This window comes from Tachypleus tridentatus, chromosome 11 (genome assembly GCF_004210375.1).
Source record: "Tachypleus tridentatus isolate NWPU-2018 chromosome 11, ASM421037v1, whole genome shotgun sequence".
Classification (NCBI taxonomy): domain Eukaryota; kingdom Metazoa; phylum Arthropoda; class Merostomata; order Xiphosura; family Limulidae; genus Tachypleus; species Tachypleus tridentatus.
Genome location: NC_134835.1, coordinates 42,587,310 through 42,607,884, shown reverse-complemented (window position 1 = coordinate 42,607,884; position 20,575 = coordinate 42,587,310). Strand labels below are relative to the sequence as shown.

Sequence of the window (20,575 nt, the reverse complement as noted above, 5' to 3'; positions counted from 1 at the left end):
AAAAAGAGCCGGTTAGTTACAGCATTTTTAAATTTTTTTTTGTAGCCTGGTGTTTGTAGTATTTCATTATTTTTGCCATTAAGTCTCTATCTGTCTCGTTCTTTCGCCCTGTCTTTTTTCACTAGTGCTTGCTATTTAAAAAGCCATTGACAACAAAGTTTATGGCTGTTCTATAAAGTACTTGTCTGTAACTATCTACTTTTAAAATTATTACAGTTGAATTATTTTATATATATATATATATATGTATTTCATCAAAATCACTTTGTTAAAATATATGTTCATACATAACTTGACCAACATTCCAAAATCAATAAGTATTAGAAATAATAACAATAACAAAATATTAATAGGGAGGGAAAAGAGTAAATAGAAAAACGACGCTTACCCTGAGCCATGACAGTTGTTGGAGGTATATTGTGCTATGCATATATATATATATATACGTCGGTAAAATGTGTTTTTAAAAGTATATTATGTAATTTTCTAATATAAAAGTAATTACTTAGTTAAGTTGAAAGGTTATGAAAGATTTTCAATTTATATAATATAATGTTCATAACAAAATGCTTATTTTGGCGCCATGATGAATCATGGAGTTAATTAACATAGGAAAGCTTCAAGGACGCTACTACTGGTGGATGCTGTAGTAAATAGTATGGTCAGTGATGGTAAATTTTTGAACTGACTAGTTTTAAATTCAAGATAACAGTAACACTTCTAGGCAATATTTTTATATCATTGAGTTAAACTAAAAAAAAAAAAAAAAAGTTTAGGCAAGTGTTCGAGTGAGGCGAAAGTGGTCGGACCCACGTGAATAATAGCGTTTCATTGTGTTACTATTAGGCTTAACCTGTCATGATATTTACAACAAGTGTCTCTGTTGAGTGTAACTCTGTGAACTTAGATATATGTTTTGTTCTGCCCAAAACTTCATTCCTATATGTCTAATTCCGGTGTCAACACACCTTGCTGCTTTCTCATTTATATTACTTTAGTACTTTTATGATTAATACAAATAGTCTTTCTTTATAGTAGTTAAAAGTTTTATTATTTGGAAAGTCAAAAAGTAAACTAAATTAGTACAAAGATATTTTTATCTTTAGGAATACACTTTGAAGGTCGTATTTGTATGAAGTTAGTACAAGTGGAGTACCACTGCCAGGGAATATATATTTTAATCATTAACTCTCATTAATTTTATAATATCATCATCATGACTATCAGGGATTGTTTTGAGAACATTAAAATTTTATGTGGGTATGAAGTGAAGTTTCCATTGATTGTTAATGATCTATTGACATGTCAGTTAAGTACATAATTAGGATAAAGTAACAATTTGAGATAGTTTGTTTCACTGTCTATTTGTAATTATGTTGTCTTGGCAACCACTTGCTATACATATATCATTGAATGTGGTTAGGGCAAATAGCCATGTGGTACAGTGTTCTGTAATAGCAGTGTTATGTAATAATTTCATTGTGACATGAAACAGAAAGGGAAGAATTTACAACTGGTATGCATCTGTCAGTTTTAGTAGCTCAACTTTACAATTAATGTGATTACAAAATTTCTGTTATACTTTTTATAGATATATAGGTAATCTTGTACCTCATTTTTCATATTTGGTTGTTGAAAATTCTCATTTCACTTATCCACATAATATGAATCTGTATGTATAAGTTGGAAATTGGTGGACTTTTTAGGTAGTGCATTTCATCTGTCCTTGGCACGGGTTTTGTGTAGGATCAGGTTACCTGGTGACATGATATTTTGATACAAGTTGCTGACATTTTGCTACCTCTATATGAATTGGGGAAGTTTTGTGGTGCAACAGGCCAATTTATAGATACAATTTTTAATTGTTTTGCACTTATTATTCACTACATAATTGAACTTGTAGTAGATATCTCCTACTTTTTGACTTGGAATTTAATGGTGTATGAATTTTTTATGATTTTTATTTAAAAATCACTGAAACTCCCTTTTATTTGTCTGGGTATCAACAATTCATGTAAGTTACAATCTGGAAGATTTATGATAAAACTTTACAGTGAAAAATATAGTCAGTAACTAGATGTTTGCTTTCAAAATTTAGTTACGTAAGTCTTTTACAAGACATGCATTTCCTATTGATACACACTCAGTAATATGTAGTTTACGTACATGATTGCACAACTTTAGAGTTTAACCAGAATAAGAAACAAGGTGATGATTACTGACCTCAGGTTCTGAACCCTCATTAGGAACAGCTATATGGCATTATTTCAGAGAATGAAAGATAATGGCATTATATGCTACTTTGTTTATGCAATTTGTACAATTAGTAATTGGTTATGAAATAATACTGTTAATTTCACTGCACATACAATTTGTTTTTTGTGCACTGATTATATGTCCAACATTACTAGTTTGCACTCTTGAATTTTTCAATTGAAAATGCTGGCTATCGATAGTGCCTAGTGTATTCAAAGTGTATGTTTTGACTGTCTAATATTTCAAGTAATCAAGATGTACTTTATTATAAATGAATTTGAATTAATAAAGTTTTACTGTACTGTTTAGGTTCTTATGAGTTGGAGATATGCATTCAATATGATACATTTTTCCCTGTTTGTACAAAAAATAGTAAAATATGTAAAGCTTCTTCATTGTTTTAGAATTAATGAGTTTTGCGTGATCTGTAAGTCATTATATTCTGTGTTCGACTCTATAATACTTGATGGGTGTTGTCAGTCTCAACTGCAAAATTGCAGCATTAAATTAAAAAATTATAGGAAATTTTATTTCTTGCTCAATAATAAGTTTAATTTGTTACATTTTTTTATGTATCAGAATAATTTTAAAAATTACAAATTTCTATTTTGCATTGATCACAACATGGTCTCATCAAAACTATTAGAGAATTTTCTAATTTTTTTCTAAGTGCAGCATAGCATTTGTAGCACCCTAGTAGGAAAATTAATAATAGTTAGGATGTTTAAACAAAATAGTACTAATTTGTCCCTATAGCTTGTATACAAATGCAATTTTATCAGTTTTTAATGAGTCATTGTCTCACAATTTCAGTTGTCATGATGTGATGTAATTGCAAGCCTATGTATCCAAAACATATATATGTCTGCTGAAAATATAGCTATTTTTTTATTTCAAATGTTTCACTCTTTGCCAATCTAACCATTGAATATGTTTGCTCCAGTCTTTTATGCCCCACTTGAATGCCCTTGGTAAATTTTAATTTTCAAACTTTTCCACCATCTTCAGTGCGAATTCCATCTCGGTAGTACTGTATATAAGCATCTCAGATAATAACATTTTCTCAGCAAAGCATTTGGTCCAAGTTTCTCTGAAGAGGAGTGTTGTGATTATTCATGATTTACTTTATAATTTTGAATTTGTTTGGCATTTCCACAGTTACATCTTCATTTACATATATAAGTTACTTTAACAACAAAAACAATTCTACAGATAAGTATAAATTCCAAAGTTAATGTTTCTAATATGGAGGCCAATCAGAGATCTTCTCTTCCAACTCCAAGGTATCTCTCCACGGTTGTTCTGAGGCAATTTTTGCAAATGACCTGGTGACAACTGGCAAGAAATGTTTTGGCTCCTCCTTTTACTAGATTGGCCTCAACAGAGGAATATTTTGATCAGCCAACTTCAGTCCCTTTTTCTTAGTTCCTTGGGTTTGGGAGGTTTTGGTTTTTTTTCCAATTGCATTTGACAGAAAGAAAAGGAAGTGACAACCTGGGTTATTCCTCCTCCCCTTGATATTGCTATTCTTGTTAGGGAGATTTTCTTTTAATTGTGTGACAGGACATCTATGCCTTGTTTCCCATATTTCCCCTTGGTATGGATTCCTGTATGTGGTGAGGGGATCTCCCAGGGAAGGTTCTGTTCTTTCAGTTTACCTCCTCTTGGATCTAAACATCCACCCATATGTTTGCCGTACATGGCAACCCATGTAGGGGAGGAGAGGATTCTGGTGGATGAGGGGTCCAACCCTGACACACCACTTTGTCCTTGAATTCCTGTAGACGGGCAGCCTTGGGGTGGCCCCCCTTTGATCAGTCAGCTGGTCCAATCAGGCTAGGGTCAACAAAGTACCAGTGTTGGATGTTCTCAACAGTTGTTGTGGACATTGTATCTGATGCTGGTCTTTAGGTATAGTGCTCACGAAACCCTGGCGTTGCTGCAGTGTCCTTGTTTGACATTGTAGTGCATTTTCTTGTAGGGCTTCATGGTGGGATGGGTCAGTGGGCATTGAAATTTCCCTTTCTTTATTATGAATACTCCAATTAAAATCTTAATAAAATAGTGAAAAAACAGTCTATAGGTAAAGGACCATGTCTTGAAGATTCTGAGCAGCAATCCTCACCATCTGTACCACCTGTTGTACCTCATTCTCTTATATTGCATTCACTTTCAGACAAACCTTTAGGGCAGATGTCTCTTTTTTTCATTCAGAAGGGACTAGAGGGACTTGCTGGCTCTCCAAAGTCAGTAAAGAAGCTTTGCTCTGGTGACACATTGGTTGAAACATCCACATTTCAATACAGTGAACTCCTTGCATTCAAAGGCAATTGGGGATATACTTATTGAGGTTACACCTCATGCTACTTTGAATTAATCATGAGGAGTTATTGTTGAGAGGGATTTGAAGAACATCCAAGAGTTGGAGATTCTTGCTGGTTTCTCCAACCAAGGTGTTTTGCAGTGAGGCATATATCCACTCGCAAAGATGGAATTATGGTGCTGACCAATGTTCTCATTCTCACATTTACGTCACCACGTCTGCCTGCCACCATCAAGGTAGGTTATCTTATTTGTAGAGTACGGCCATACATTCATACTCTCTCAGATGTTTCCAGTGTCAGCGGTTTGGTCACTCAAAGGTGTCATGTTGTGGTTCCTTGATGTGTGTTAGTTGCAGTGGCAAATACTGTGATGCCTATGAGTGTGAAACAGAACCTCATTGCATCAGTTGCAATGGCTCTCACCCGTCCTACTTTTGTTTTGCCCTAAATGGTTGGAAGAAAAAGAGACAGTGATCATTTTCCTATAATCTTGAGAGAGACTGGCCGTGGTCAGTGCCACCCGACCTGCATGACCCAGTGGAAGCTGGATCAGGCAAACTGGTCCTCTTTCATGGGTCTCCCAGAACTTGATCCCTGCCATCAGTAGATGATTGTGTGGCAGCAGTAACTGACTGTATTATACAAGCAGCTGCTCAGTGTGTTCCTAAAACCTCGACACTTTTTCCACTATATCCTCATTCATGGTGGAATCCTGCCTGTCACATGGCACAGAAGACTCAAAAATGGGCCTGAGATACTTTTTGTAGGTATCCCACACTTTTGAACCCCATCGCTTTCAGCGGGCCTGTGCAAATGCTCAGTGGGTAAGATGTTAAAGCCAGAAGGAATCTTGGATTAAATTCACTACCGGCATATTTTCTACCACCAGTTCCAAAGTCATATGGGACAAGATTTGAAAGGTCAGTGGGCAATATAATTCTGTCTCCCTCTCGATCTTGCTCTGATGGCCAAGAGGTAGCTGACACCCAAAGCATTGCTGATACTCTAGGTGAAAGCTTCTACTGGGTATCTTCTGTTTCTTTTTCCATCTTCTTAGCCATCAAGACTCGGGCAGAACTATCACCTATTTCCTTACGAGCTGATTGTCTCTATGACTATGATTGTCCCTTTACACTGATGGAACTCAAACTTGCCCTTCATTGGTCTGGCAGTACATCGGTTGGATCTGATGATATACACTGACATGCTGTGCCACCTACCTCCTGCTTCTCTTGCTATTCTTCTGATTGTTTGTAACTGGATCTGGCAGGAGAATGTTTTCTTGATGCCTGGCAACAGGCTATTGTCTTATCTTTCTCTAAGCTTGAGAAGGATCCCAAGATTCCTTCAAACTACCATCCAATTGCTTTGTAGAGGTGTCTCTGTAAGATCTTAGAGAGGATGGTTAATGCTCATCTTGTTTGGTTCCTCGAAACAAACAACCTCCTCTTGCCCACCAAATGTAGGTTACGATGACCACCTGATTGGACTTGAAACATCAATCAGAGAAGCCTTTTTCAAACAATGACATCTTGTATCAATATTTTTTGACATTGAGAAGGCTTATGATACAACATGGAGGAATGACATTTTGCAAGACTTCCATGTATATGGGTTACATGGCCATTTACCAATTTTTATTAATTTCCTAATGGACAAGAGATCCCAAGTTCGTATGGGTTCGACACTTTCTCATTATTTTCTATAAGAACTTGGAGTCACTCAGGGCTGTGTTCTGTGTGCCACACTTTTCAGTATAAAGATTAATGCCATCACTGAACAATTGCCTCTCACTGTTGTAAACGGGCTCTGTGTTGATGACTTTCACATCTCATGTCAGTCATCGAACATGAGGTATATTGAGTGGCAACTACAGACTGCTCTCAATTGTTTACTGAAGTGGACCACAGCAAATGGCTTTAACTTCTCTCTCTCTAAAACCGTTTGTGTGCATTTTTGCCGCCAACGGGGTATTCACCCTGATCCTGAACTCCGTATTGATGAAGTTGTGCTGTCTTTGTTCCCTGAGACAAAATTCTTGGGGCTTGTCTTTGACTGTAAGCTGACTTTTATACCACACATCAAGCAGCTATGGGTCAAATGTACAAGAGCACTGAACGTCCTCTGTGTCCTCTCTTCCACCACTTGGGGTGCGGATCAACGTTCTATGCTAAAGATATATCTTTCTCTTATTCGATTGAAACTCAACTATGGATCACTGGTCAATGGCTCTGCCAGAACCTCGGCCTTAAAGATGCTAGACCCTATTCATCATCAAAGACTTCTACTCTTCACTGGGGCTTTCCACACTTCCCAAGTTCAGTGGTTATACATAGTCTCATGAACCTTCTTTGCACCTCTGCCATTTGCAACTGTCTTTACTATATGATTTAAAACTCCGTTTCTTACCAAAACATTCCACCTGGGGGTTGTGTTTTCCTTCTTCGGTGGGCCATACCTTTTTCAGAACAGATGGTTTGCCACTGCTCCTTTTGGCCTTCGTTTCCAGGTGCAGTTGGATGAATTGGCTCTGTCTTTGGATAACATTATTGTATCCACTGGTCAGCCCATACCACCATGGCTTCTTACAGTCTCCAATTGTGACCTATCTTTAAGTCATCTGAGAAAAGTAGACACTCCTGATTGGAAATACTGTTTGCTATTTGCTGAACATCTTTCGAACCATCCTTTTATTCTTATTTATACAGATGATTCAAAATCGGGTGACTGTGTGGGCTTTGCCATGGTTTGTTGTGGTTTGGTGGCTGCACGCAGAATCCCCTCTATAGCTTCTGTATTCAATGCTGAACTGTATGCCATTTCTCTTGCCCTGGATCACACAGAAGCTAAGCAGTACCCAAACTGCAATATTTATACTGACTCAGTTATCTACTGGTCCTGGAATCTCTTCATGTTGGTTCACACACTGTTCTTGCCAATATTCAAAACCGACTGGCCTATTTCTCTTTAACATCTGCTTCTATCCAGTTTTTCTGGATACTGGGCTACGTTGGTATTCCCAGGAATGAGCTCGCTGACATTGCAGCTAAGTCTATCTGCTCTGGCACTACCACTGCTGTACCTGTCCCATACATGGACTATGGTCTTGTATTCAAGGCTTTGCTCTGTGCCAACTGGCAGTTGACTTGGAGTGAGGAAGGTGAAAACAAGCTTTTCCAAATAAGTCCTTATATTGGGCTTTGGCCATCTTGCTTTCTAAAGGATCGGAAAGAGGAAGTTGTTCTAACTAGACTACGCATTGGTCACAGTTTTATAACTCATCGTTTTCATTTATCTGGAACTGATGTACCAGTGTGTAGTTTGTGTAACACTCAGATGACAATAAGTCACATTTTACTTCCTTGTCATCATTACGACTCTCCACAACGGCACAATTTTAAACATGTTCTGTCCCAAGGTTTGTCCATAACATTAGACAGTGTTACTGGTGATGGTGACACTGTCCATCTTGGTAATGTTTTAGTTTTTTAAAGGCCATTAAACCTTTTTAATGTGGCTCCCTTTTAAAAATCACTGCTCATCTAGTTCAATTTGAAATTAGAAACTGTTCGTAACTATAAATAACTCGAAACCAGGATTGGAAATGCCAACTTCAGGTAACGCTGCTATTTGAACTATTCGTTAGTCTTCCTGGTGAGTTGTTATTATAATTTTGCTACACGTCTTTTAAAACCTTTTTATTACTTTTCTTTTTGAAAACGGCTGTAACGTCATATGACTTGGAACCAGGACTGGAAAGGCCAACTTCAGGTGACTGATGGTGGTTTTTGTCCTTACCTCTTAGCCTTCTTGGCGAGTTATGATAATTACCGTTAGTAAGAAAGTCTTTTACAACTTGAATTACTGTAGTTTTTCTATTAACATTGTAGACCAGATGTAAACATTGGTTTTATGCTATTTATTTGTTTTTTTAATTTTGTTTTTTTTTACCTTAATTTCCTTTTATGAATTTTATTAAATTTATTTTTAACTTTTTACCAAAAGTTTGGTGCAGATAGCCTAGCTGCTTTGTGCCATAAAACACTAAATCAAACCACCAACCAACCCCCACATTTATTTGAACAGATGCTTGCTCCCACAACTGACTTGAGATATTTATCTTCTATCCCACTTTTGTCTGAAGCATATCAACATTCCTCTCGAGAGGACAAGATGGGGATATTCCTGATGTCTTCCATAGTTAGATTGTTTTCTTCAGTTCTTTCCTTGGTTTCCTGGCTGGTTTGTTGTTCAGATTTATTTAGTAGACCCATTTTCATAGGTAGTGTTCATTTATTGTCTTCTTCCCCCAGGGAGTTACAGAATTCTTCTTTTCTCCATCCCATGTTGTTTGCAGGAGTTTCTGAGGCATTAGAATCTGAAAATGATTCTGCTCATTTACATTCTTCTTTATTGTCTTTTGGCTTCTTGCCATTCTTAAGCATATGGTATTGATTTGGGAGTGTAAACACATAATGTTTTCCAACACCTTCCTTCATTTCCCAGGTCTATTGGTTCCTATAATAGAGTGCATCTGTATTCTCAAGGACCTTCAGCTTGGGTGAAATGATGACAAGGGCATGGCATTGGTGATTATTCTGTGGGCAAGAGGAGCAGTGGGAGAATGATTACATCACTTTCTGGACGTAGAGTTCTTTGACCACATAACCATAGGTACTCCATGTTCTGGCTTCAGGGTTGGTCATTCAATTTACATCACCACCACCATTATCTACACAGCTTATTTATTGCCTTTACACTTCCAACAGGCCCATAACGAGTGGAGCTTTGTTTCCAGGCCATAAGAGAGTTGTTAATCAAAAGGGCTGTAGGGAGAGTGATTTCATTCTTCCAGAATTTTATTCCCAGTTTGTTGTATAAGAAGCTAGGTGATTGGCATCCAAAGATCAGTGCCTTTGTGACTCATTAGAATTATCAACTGCAGTTTTTCTGGTCTCTGATACTTCATCCTCAGCTTTTGCTGTATATGCATTTAATCAGGAATGGACAGGTTTATATCTACGTGCTTTTCCACCAATTTGGCTATTGCTTCAGGTTCTAACTGTGGTTCATTACACTTTCTGTTGAGTTCTTTTTGTTATACCATATTGGCCAGCTCAAACATGGTTTCCACTTCTTCAGTATCTGCAGGAATGTCCATCTCTATCTTTTCCACATTAGCCATCTCTGTTGACATCCTTGTTCATTCTTTATCCAGATATTTAAAAACTCTCTTCATACTTGGAAGTTATGTGGTCCTTTTCTACTTAAGGATTTAAATTCTAAAGTTTCTCTATATTTAACTAAATCTCTCTCCATAGGTCACCCATAGCCGTTTTTCAACAGAAAGAGAACACTTATCATCAATGATGTATTAAAAGCAATTTAAACCCTCTTTATCCTAAAGTGTCTACCATATCGCATTTTATGACTTTTGTATTTTAGAGGGATCTTGTTTTTTTATGGTGACTTTACTACATAAGACATCCTTATTCAGTGTTTTTAGGTGTTCCAGATATCAGAATATTTCACTATCAGGTCTTCCATGGTGAGGAAACCTCCCAGGGAAGGTTCTGTTCTTTCAGTTTACCTCCTCTGGGATGTAAACCTCCACCCATGTGTTTGCCATGTGTAAGGGTTCAACCCTGACCCACCACTTTGGCCTTGAATTCTTGTAGATGGGCAGCCCTAGGTTCAGTCAGCTGGCCCTTTTGGGCTAGGGTCAACAAAGTACTAGCATTGGATATTCTCAGCAGGTGTTGTGGGCATTGTATCTGATGGTTGGGTTTGGGTATAGTGCTCATGAAATCCTGGCATTGCTGCAGTGTCTCCTTGTTTAGCATTACAGTGTATCCCCTCAAAGGTGTCTATGGTGGGTGGGGTCAGTGGGCACCAAATATTCCTTTTTTTTATTATGGATCCTCCAAATAAATTAATGAAAATAAAGTCCATAGGTAAACAACCACATCTTGAAGATTCTGAGCAGCAATCTTCAACGTCTGTAATGCTTGTTGTACCTCATTTTCTTATCCTACATTCTCTTTCAGACAAACCTTTAGGGCAAATGTCTCCCTTTTTGATTCAGAAGGGACCAGAGGGACTTGTTGATTCTTCAAAGTCAGTAAAGTAGCTTTGATCTGGTGATATATTGGTGGAAATATCCACATCTCAACACAGTGAACTCCTCTAGCATTCAAAGGCAATTGGGGAGATCCCTATTGAGGTTATGCCTCATGCTACTTTAAATTCCTCCTGAGGAGCTATTGCTGAGAGGGATTTCAAGAACATTTTCTAGTTGGAGATTCTCACTGGTTTCTCCACCTAAGAAGTTTTTGCAGTGAGGCATATCTCCACTCGCAAAGATGGAATTACGATGTCGACCATTGTTCTCATTCTGACATTTACATAGCCACATCTACCTGCCACCAAGGCAGGTTATCTTAACTGCAGGGTACGGCCATACATTCCAAAACCTATCCTATGTTTCTAGTGTCAGCAGTTCGGTCACCCGAAGACATTATGTTGTAGTTCCTTGACGTGTGCTCATTGTGGTGCCAAGGGCCACAATGTCTGTGAGTGTGAAATGGACCCTCACTGCATCAATTGCAATGGTTCTCACCCTTCCTACTTTTGTTCTTGCCCTAAATGGTTCAAAGAAAAAGAGGTGCAGCATTTGAAAATGATTCATCACATTACTTATCCTGAGGTTAAAAAATTACTGTCCACCACCTCTTCTTGTAGGTATGTTGCTGCACTTTGTTTCTCAACCACAGTGGAAGTGCATACAGATCTCTTTCTACCTTCAAAAGAATCATTCTCAAACCAAATGAAAAGTCTTTTGACCTCCATGGTTAAAAAAGTTAATGAATCAATGTCAACACCTATCTCTGTCCCTAACATTCATTCCAGCATACCCCAAGATTCACTTCCTTTGGTTCCAGGTATGGGCATTTTCTGGGGGTACACCTTCTTCTCCCACCCCAGGATGCAAAACTATCATTCATTTATGTTCTCAGTTGCCTAAATCCTCTTACAAAAACAAAGACCTTCCCAATCAATGCATGGCAGGATCTGTGAAGGTCAACAGACGTCCCTCGAGTAAAGAAAAAGGACATAGTTGTATACAGAAGGGCTCTCTACCCAATTTGCCTACACATAAATAAAATGGCCACCTTGATACAATGAACTATGGAGGTTTACATTCTAATCTGGCTGAAATTAAAGCACTGATTGCTTCCTATAATTCTGTATGTCTTTCCTTACAGGAAATATTTCTGAAACCTACAGATACAGTCACCTGTTTCCTTTGTAACATCAAGTAACTCAAAACTGGGACTGGAAAGGCCAACTTCAGATGACTAGGACTGAATTTTGAACTTACCCATTAGTCATCCTGGCTAGTTATGATAATTACAGTTATGCTACAGAAAGTCCTTTACAACTTGTATTACTGTAGTTTTTTTCTTACTGCTGTAGACTAGATATAAAAATTGGATTTAATGCTATTTATGTTTTTAATTCTAAACTTAAATTTTTGTCTTGTTTTACCTTAATTTACTTTTATGAATTTTACTAATATTTCTTTAATTTTAACTATTTACTCGATGTTTGGGACAGACAGTGTAGTTGCTTTGCATCATAAAACACCAAACTAACTATCAGAGTTACTCAAATCCTTTTGTATTTTTTGGCCTAAATTACTTTTTCAGTTACTAAATTGGTATTTTACAGTTGTTTGGCATGCATTGTCTTATCTTTCTTTTGAGCCTTTAGATTCTACTGGAGAGCATTACCTTATTACGGACTGCCACTCATGGACTTTTATGAGTAAACTAAAGGGGATCCTGCCCATCCCTCCTAATCTTCAGGTTGAATAAATTGGAGTCAGTTTGCTTTTAAAAATGGGGAGAACTTGGTTCATCTCTTGCACATTTTCCAGAGCATTGTTCATTGGGGTTCCCCAACATGTATTGAACCCCAGATTGTACTAGTGGAGCTCAGGATTCCTTACCATTCCCACTTTCCAGTTGCTGGAGTGGTAGATAGAGGATTTTCCTCCAGTGTTCCAGCCTGTCCTTCCAATCTTGGAGAAGAAAGCATAGTTGGAGCCTCCTAGTCTTGGTCTCAAAATGTCAGTGGGTATGGCACCAGCCTCTGCTGGAACCCACTAGTAATTATGATTTAAACTTGACACCATGCTGTCTGGTTGGGATATTCATGGCACATCCCTATGATCAGTGTAAGTTTCTGATATTGTTCATGGAAGAAAGTCCACTATTTCTTCATAATTCTGAACATGAAGTGGTCTCATCTTAGGTCCATCGTTGAGTGCTACTTCCATGTCCTCTCTGTAATTCCAGGGGCAAATGGAATATTCTATGCACATTTGGTTGGGGAGTGAGAATGGATGTTCATAATTCCAGACTGGATGAGTTCTGTACCTTTTGATTGTGTTCGGTTTACACAATCCCATTCTTCTGAGCCTTGGGTGTTGCCTTTTGAACTTCATCAGGTGGAGGAGGAAGTTTGTCCACTTCGGTGTTGCTTACCTTCTCATTGTGATTTCTGGTTGTGCAGGATGCATCACTATGACTAAAGGCTGGGATCCATTCAAAAGAGTATAAAACATTACATTCCAATAACCTTAGTTACCAATGTGGGATATAGGTACCATGGCTCCTTATTTCTGACACAAAGTTGTGGAACCTTGACTGTCTGGTTGAGGCTGGTCTATACTGATGGTTATTCATATTTCATTCTAATTTTGATACAGGAATTAAGTGTGATGTGAAGAGCATATCTGTTCTGGATGTAGCGTGGTTCTCCTGTTTTGGAAGTTAACATTTTCCTAAGCTGAAAGTGTATTTCTAATAATACTTGCCTCACATGGCACTCTTTCACCGTATCTTGACACTAAGAGCTGGTTTATATCTCAAAAAAGTAATTACATTGTCTGAATGAGTTGCTTATATACAATAACAAGATAGAAGATGTATTGAAGACAAAATTTTGCAAATTTGAATTTGCCAAGGGCATTCAAATAGGTGTATGAAAAACTGGAGCAAGTGTGTTCAGTGTCTAGATGGACAAAGAATGAAAACTCTGGAGATCAAGAAATGGCTATATTTTCAGTTTAAAAAACGTTAAACATAGGTCATAGACCACATCTTTATTAATAAAGAAAAAGAAGCAATTATAGTTTGTTTTCAGAGCAAATATTTTTAACTATTAATTTGAGAGAGAAATAAAAAGGATTGTTTGTTTTCAAGAAAAAATACAACTTCTACAGTTAGCTCACTAATAGAAAAAATCAAGGAATTGTATTTTTCTCATTCAACCACAATTATCGAGGGAGAACAAAATTCTGAAGCTATCTGTACGTCATTTCAAACAATAAACCTTACAGTGTGTCAAAGTATAAAATTTTAGTTTGTAATTACGAGATGTTTCAATGAAGCAAAGCACTATTGATGTAGTGTCTAACTTGTGTTTGTGTTGTATCCGATCATTCTTTATGTCTGGTGTAACATGAAACTGTATAAGTTTCATCAGATATGTGAAATTCATATGTAATGTTTCATTTTTATTACTTAACTAAAACTGTACATGCCTTAAATTTTTCTTTTTTTCAGTTTGATTTAATTATAAAAATATTCTCTGAAAATCCTAAACATTTTCAGACAAATGTGGCAACAGGAAATTCAAGAGAAATATTTCTTAAATACTTTAGAATAAACACTATAAGTTAATAATAACCTCAAAACAAGTATTTAGTAGTATTGGAGAAATAATTTGAAATTAACGTACGTATTTGTTTCTAACAGGTTTTTCAAGCATAATATTCTATCATGGAACCTCCAAATGTCAAACGAAGAAAGAGAAAACAAGCTAAATCTAGAGAAAGTTTTTCTTGGAGAAAACCATTTGTCACATCCTCGCCTGGCTTATCAAGAATCCACCAGTTGCTTCCTTCTCAACAGTTCATTGAAGAGTTGGCAAAGGAAAAAAGTAATGAAGTTTCAAGTACCAGTGACTACAGTTCCTGCTCAAGTGTATCAGAACCAAGCCGAGAAACTCCTGTTGGTTTAACTCCAGACTCAGTTTGGAGTGATAGGGACTGGCTTAGTGATGTAGAAGTAGATTTTGATTCAGATTCAGATTGTGACTCGGCACATTTATGTGAAGGAGAGGAAGAAATGAGACGGGACACACGAAGAACACGAACTTTGCGTCATAAGAATGTTACTGTTGTGATACCAGAACATAATCTATGTGGCTACAACCGTGATGAATTTTACCTTGAATTCATTAATGATGTTTCTTTTGTCCCACATACAGATTGTCGTACCTTTCATATCAGTGAAATTGTGTCTGTTGAACCTCATGGAGCAAGATTTGCTGCAGAAAATCCAGCACTCATATATCTGCCTGTAACAGAAAAAATATGTAATGAAGATAGGATATTTTGTTTGTGTAGTAACACTCCACGAGAAACTACTCCAGTTTGGGAGCACATCCCACAGGAAAATTTCACATATAAGGGTAGAAGGGTTCTAATTAAAGCAAATCATTTCAGTCTCTTTACAGTAGTTGTTGAAAGGCCTTTTCCTGAAGTCCATTCACAGGTCACAAGCTCTGGCAAAACGCTGAGAATACCAGAAGTTCCTGGGATTGAAGTGGATTTTCCAGCTGGCATCTTGGTAGAGAATATCACAGCTTGTGTGCGTGTCCTCTATGATGCTGAACCAGCAAGTGCAGGGACTGAGTATGGGACAATGGGTATGCAAGCTCTTGCATCACCTGTAATTATGGTTGGGCCCCATGGTTGTCAGTTTAACCCTGGGTTCCATCCAGTCACTGTTCGGCTACCTATTCCTCATTACCTGGAGATCACTAGACTTTTTGGTCACAAGGCTCACCTGTCAGTTTGGCAGAGTTCATCAGCAGAAAATGAGCCAGTCGTGTGGGAAAGACTGGATGTTGCTATTAGGGTTGAAATGGACAGCATGGGTATTTGCAGCCTGTGTTTTCCTGTAAGTCATTTCAGCTTTTTCAAGGTCTTGTGGGATATTCTTAGTGCTTCACTTTATGAGGCCAAACTTGGAGTTGCATACTTTTACCCTTTTATTTCCTTTTCCATGATGTGTCATGCATGGATGGAAGAAAACAAGGACACTCGTAGGTTTGGACTTGAAGTCATTTGTTATCGTAGTGACAAGAAATTACCAGATACAACAAACTATAAATATAAAGTTGGAAGCAGCTTGAAACCAAAGCTAATTCGACCAGGTAAGAATATATGGATAATATAAATTATATAAACAAAATAGTAATTATTTCACTTTAACTGCTTAAACCTATTTTAAAGTAACTTTTTAACTATTTTCAAATACGTTTGACAACTAATATTGCATTTTATTTATCATACATGTTTCAGAGTAGACACTAGTCATTTGCAATTAACTTTTCATATTAATGAAAGCGAAAACTTTGATTTACCATTGTAACTAATGGGAAAAACAGTATTGAAATAAATACACTGTAGACAGAAAATCTGTTTCATGCATTGTGCATCTGTTTCATAACTACTGTATGCAGTCATAGATTACATCAGAATCAGTGTCACATTATAAAAAGTATTGCTTTCTGAATACACATTTCACTATGTAGTATTCTGCTTTTGGTTTTTGAACTCAGTGTTTCGGCTACTGCTAATTTTATGTCGTGGCCTATCTAGACACTGGTTTTGAAAAGTCATATCTGAAATCTGGTCATAAATTATAACAACAGAATACTTGATGTGAAACTAATTAATAAACACTATTGAAAATAGTTAAAATAATATTAAGCAAATTTCATTTTCAATTGAATAAAAATTATATTGCAGGTTCATAAGGAAACTGTCTACCTGGTTTTAACCATATTCCTCTGTGATTCTGAACATATGGATGGATAACCATTTGAAGTTTTTAAGAATTTAAAATCTCTATTAGACTAAAAGAAATGATACTTAGTGTTATAATTTTGAATTTATTTCTTTATTTTAGATTTTATGATAATGAGTTATAAAAATAACATAACTTGTGATTAAATTATGAAAATTGTAAACAAAGCTTTTAATACCAATACATGTTGTTAACTTAGTACCACATTTTTCTGTTAGTTCACACCATTGCATTATATGTAATGTGTGAAAAGTATTGTGGCTTCTTAAGCAGCATGAATATTATGAACTAGGGTTGCTAAATGATTCTTTTGTTTTGTTTTTTAAACAATATGTATGGCAGGATAGTGTTGAAAATTTCACTAATGGAGAAAGTTAATTGCGTATTTTGTATATTGCACTTGTGTATTTGTTGTTAGTGTAGTGGTGTCAGTAAGTGAGAGGTGTGATACAGTTGAGTAATGTACTTAGCATTTGTATGTTTCAGGGCTTACCCTGGACTAAATTTTTCCGTAGCCAGGCTATTAGCCAAATGATGTTTTTGGTAGCCAATTTTAGCAAGTGTTTTAGCCAGGTAGGTTTGATCCGTATCCAACCCTCCAGCCAGTCACACACGATAAGACAGTCAAAGAATAATTGACAACTAAGTTCTTATCATACATTTTATTTCAATGAATTTATCATTTATCAAATTTATTATAAAACAACAGTTTCACAGTTACAAAGTTCAATGTTTTTCACACACAAATCATTACAATAATGACATGGGAAGACGAGTCACTAAATTAAAAGTAACTGTTATTACATGCTGCTAAACAGGGGTCTCTCTAGACTTGCAAACCAGGGAGAAGTTTTGCTCTAATTTTACAAAATTATGGAAAAGTTTACAGTCAATAGCATTCTTTTCTTCTGTAATATAATCTGTATAAGATGACTTTTCCTTGAGCTTACGAAGGGTGAGGTTTGGTCTGTTTTGGGAGACCACTTCTCCCGAGTCTCTCTAGTGAGATCCCTGCTTAAAAAATATATATCATCACTCAAACATCACCAAACTAAACTTGACAAGTTTCAGTAACATTCATGCTGAAAATCTGAACACAAATTCATGACAAAATGAAAAAATATATACATGCCTTGAAGCATGTCATTTTGTTGTGCCTTAATACTCATTTACAGTTACAACTGGTGCCTTTGTTTCAATGATTACATTAGAATATGTCTGTTCTTTTTTGTACTCCAGATCTTAAAGGCATGTTTAAAATAAAATGCCCAGTGTTTGGACCATCTGTTGACAGACACATGATATTTTCCAGGTTTCTAGTACTCATTGAATTCCTCAGACACGTTTTTATCAAATTCTGCTTACTAAAACCTCTCTCACAATCAGCTGTTGAAACTGGAGCTACCAGCAGTCTCTCTACCAGTTCTGCACTTGCAGGAAAGGACTCTCTGTATTTTACTGCAAAATTGCAGAAACCTTTAATGTCTGTTACAGACTCGCTTCCACATTCAAAAGTAGATCTAGCAAATTTTGAAAATGATTTCAATTCTTGTTTTGTTCCCTCGTGGCCAAAGTTTGACAAATAGTCATTGATTTTGTCAATGTCTGTCTTTGAGCAGTGGGTTGAAGAAATTTGTGAGGGAAGTCAAAATAGCTGCATCATCATTATCTGAAAACCTGTCATTCAGACTTCTTATCATATTTTCTGTGAACTTATCATATATGTTTTCTGCCTCAGATCTTTGAACTGCACTGTCTCTCATGGTATGCCCACCAAACTGAAAAGTGTACAGTCCATCTGAATCTAACTGAGGCTCAGCTGGCACCTCGTTCAGAAATTTTGACAGCATTTCACCAGATTTGTTTTGTTTCATTTCCTCCAGACACTCAATAGTTGAAGCAAGCAGTGGGTGAACTTCAGAGAAATTAAGATTTTTCCTCTGAAATGTTTTTGACAAAATGACTAATGGCTTCAAACAATCAGCCAAGTAATGTGACACATACAGAAATTTGAATGAAGTGATGGGTTTATACAACCTAAGAGCTTTACCAGAGGTCTCTTCCATAAATACAGACACAAGGCTGGAGTAGTCGGAAAGCAGTGCATCTACTGCACGTTCAAAACTTAACCACCTGGGGAGAAAGATTTCTTTAAACCTCTTTTCTTCTGCATTGATAATGCTCTGCACTGCAGTCAAAGTTGCCATATTTTTTGGCGAGTACTTAAAAAACTTAAAGATGGAATTCATAATATCTTGGTACTTGACAAGATATGGTATGCTGTCAGCTCCTGTGGCATAACTCAAAGCTAGTCTGTGTGCAATACAGTGTGTGGCTAGGACACCTGGTACAAATTGCTTTAGTCTAGTAACTACCCCAGACTTTGACCCAGCCATCACAGCAGCACCATCAGAGCTGACACTACATAAATTTTTCACTTCAATACCCTTCTCTGATAACATACTAATGACATTTGTAAAAATGTTCTCAGCATTAGCTTTGTAAAGTTCACAGATTCCAAGGAAATAGGTCTGTGGTGTTACTGTACTGAACTGATCCATCTCTAGTACACGGATGTAGCTGACAAGGATCTGCTTCACTGAAATGTCTGTACTTTCATCAATCATGATGCTGAATTTTCCATTTTTGGCGAGTTTGTTTTTTAAATTTTCTCTCAACACTTCTGCCATACAATCTTGGAAGTCACTAATACCAGTGTTGTGTTCATAGGTAGTATGTTGGTCTACTACCAGATGCTGGAGCTGTGTTGCACCCTGGATTTAAAACAAAAAGAATAAAATACATAAATAAATAATTTGTGGGAGTAGTAACTCTAGAACATGAATACATAAATCAGTAACAAATTTCATCAAGAACAATGGAGAAATTCCACTTGTAAAACATTAGCTGATAATCCTTTGACAATTTAAGATGTGCAAAACATTTGCTTTGTAGAGGCTTCATATTTGAGCCAGTTAAATTCATTCAACCATTTTTCTTGGAATGATCGTGAACTGTCAGTTTCAGATTTGGATTTTTTTGATGGAGGCATTAGACAACTTACACTGTCTAAGGGGCGTTTGGCCTGCAAAGAAGCCATTCTGAGATCTGATGAATTCGCTGCATAATGGCTCAATTTATAGAGAATCTTTCCACTAATTAGCATTTAGTTTTTTACAAGTACGTGTTTATTATGGTACTAATCCAGTAACTGCTTTTAATTAAACTTACCGGCCAAGCCATGTGCCATTAGATAATGTAATTACATGTGTGAAATCCATCACAATCTTCGTGGTCGTTCTTTAATTATAGCACCGCTAATCAACCACATATAAATGAGTTATTCATGTCAAGCCATTAGGTCGTTGTTGATTAAACAATGTTTCACATGTTTGTCGATCCTGACCATGACCTTGCATGAATGCAGGCGTGTTATTGATTTTTATCTGCTTACTGCATACTTGCATTAAAAAAACGTTGATGTAGTGAACCAGTCTAGCATTTTGTAAACAAACAGTGTTTTGCTGGTATATTTGCCAATTACAATTTTTCCTCGCCAAAAAACAAAAATAATAGCCATTGGCGAATATGGCGAGCGACAGCGTGAGCCCTGTATGTTTGTTTCGTAGTGTTTCACAAAGTCATGCCATCAGGGTTCGTTATTTTGGCTTGTGTAATATGCCACAGTTTTTTTTCCAAAGAAGGAAACTTGAATAACAAGAACATGATCATTGGCACAGGCTCACAACCAAAAATTTTCAAAAACATTCAGCCTTGCTGAGAACCACAAGCTGGAATCATGAGAAATGTGTCCAAAGACACTAGCAATCCCATTTAAACACATGCCTTTCAAGTCCCCACTGTGGCTCTTACAAGACTTTGACAGCTTTATTCTGGCCTTAGAAGTTGATGGAGTATTCATGGAAAAGTTTAAGAGACATGGCCTACAATGATTATTTATTTGTTAAAATGGAAATTGTGATATAAGGAATAGTGCAAGTGTGTGAAACAACATTGTTAGGAAATGTGATTAGCCTCAGTACATGTGAT

At 36.7% G+C, this 20,575-nt stretch overlaps 1 protein-coding gene across 2 annotated transcripts in view; it reads left to right on the top strand.

Annotated features, from left to right (window-relative positions):
• The first annotated feature begins 321 nt into the window (after positions 1-321).
• The window catches only part of LOC143232037 (uncharacterized), a 30,726-nt gene continuing 10,472 nt past the window's right edge, over positions 322-20,575 (top strand). Inside the window, exons 1-2 of one of the 2 annotated variants that reach the window (XM_076467036.1) lie at positions 322-412; positions 14,405-15,869. In XM_076467036.1, coding sequence (XP_076323151.1) covers positions 14,429-15,869 — 1,441 coding nt within the window. In that variant the 5' untranslated portion in view covers positions 322-412; positions 14,405-14,428. Of the gene's footprint in view, positions 662-14,404; positions 15,870-20,575 lie in introns of both variants that reach the window. The other variant, XM_076467037.1, reaches the window with a different exon arrangement.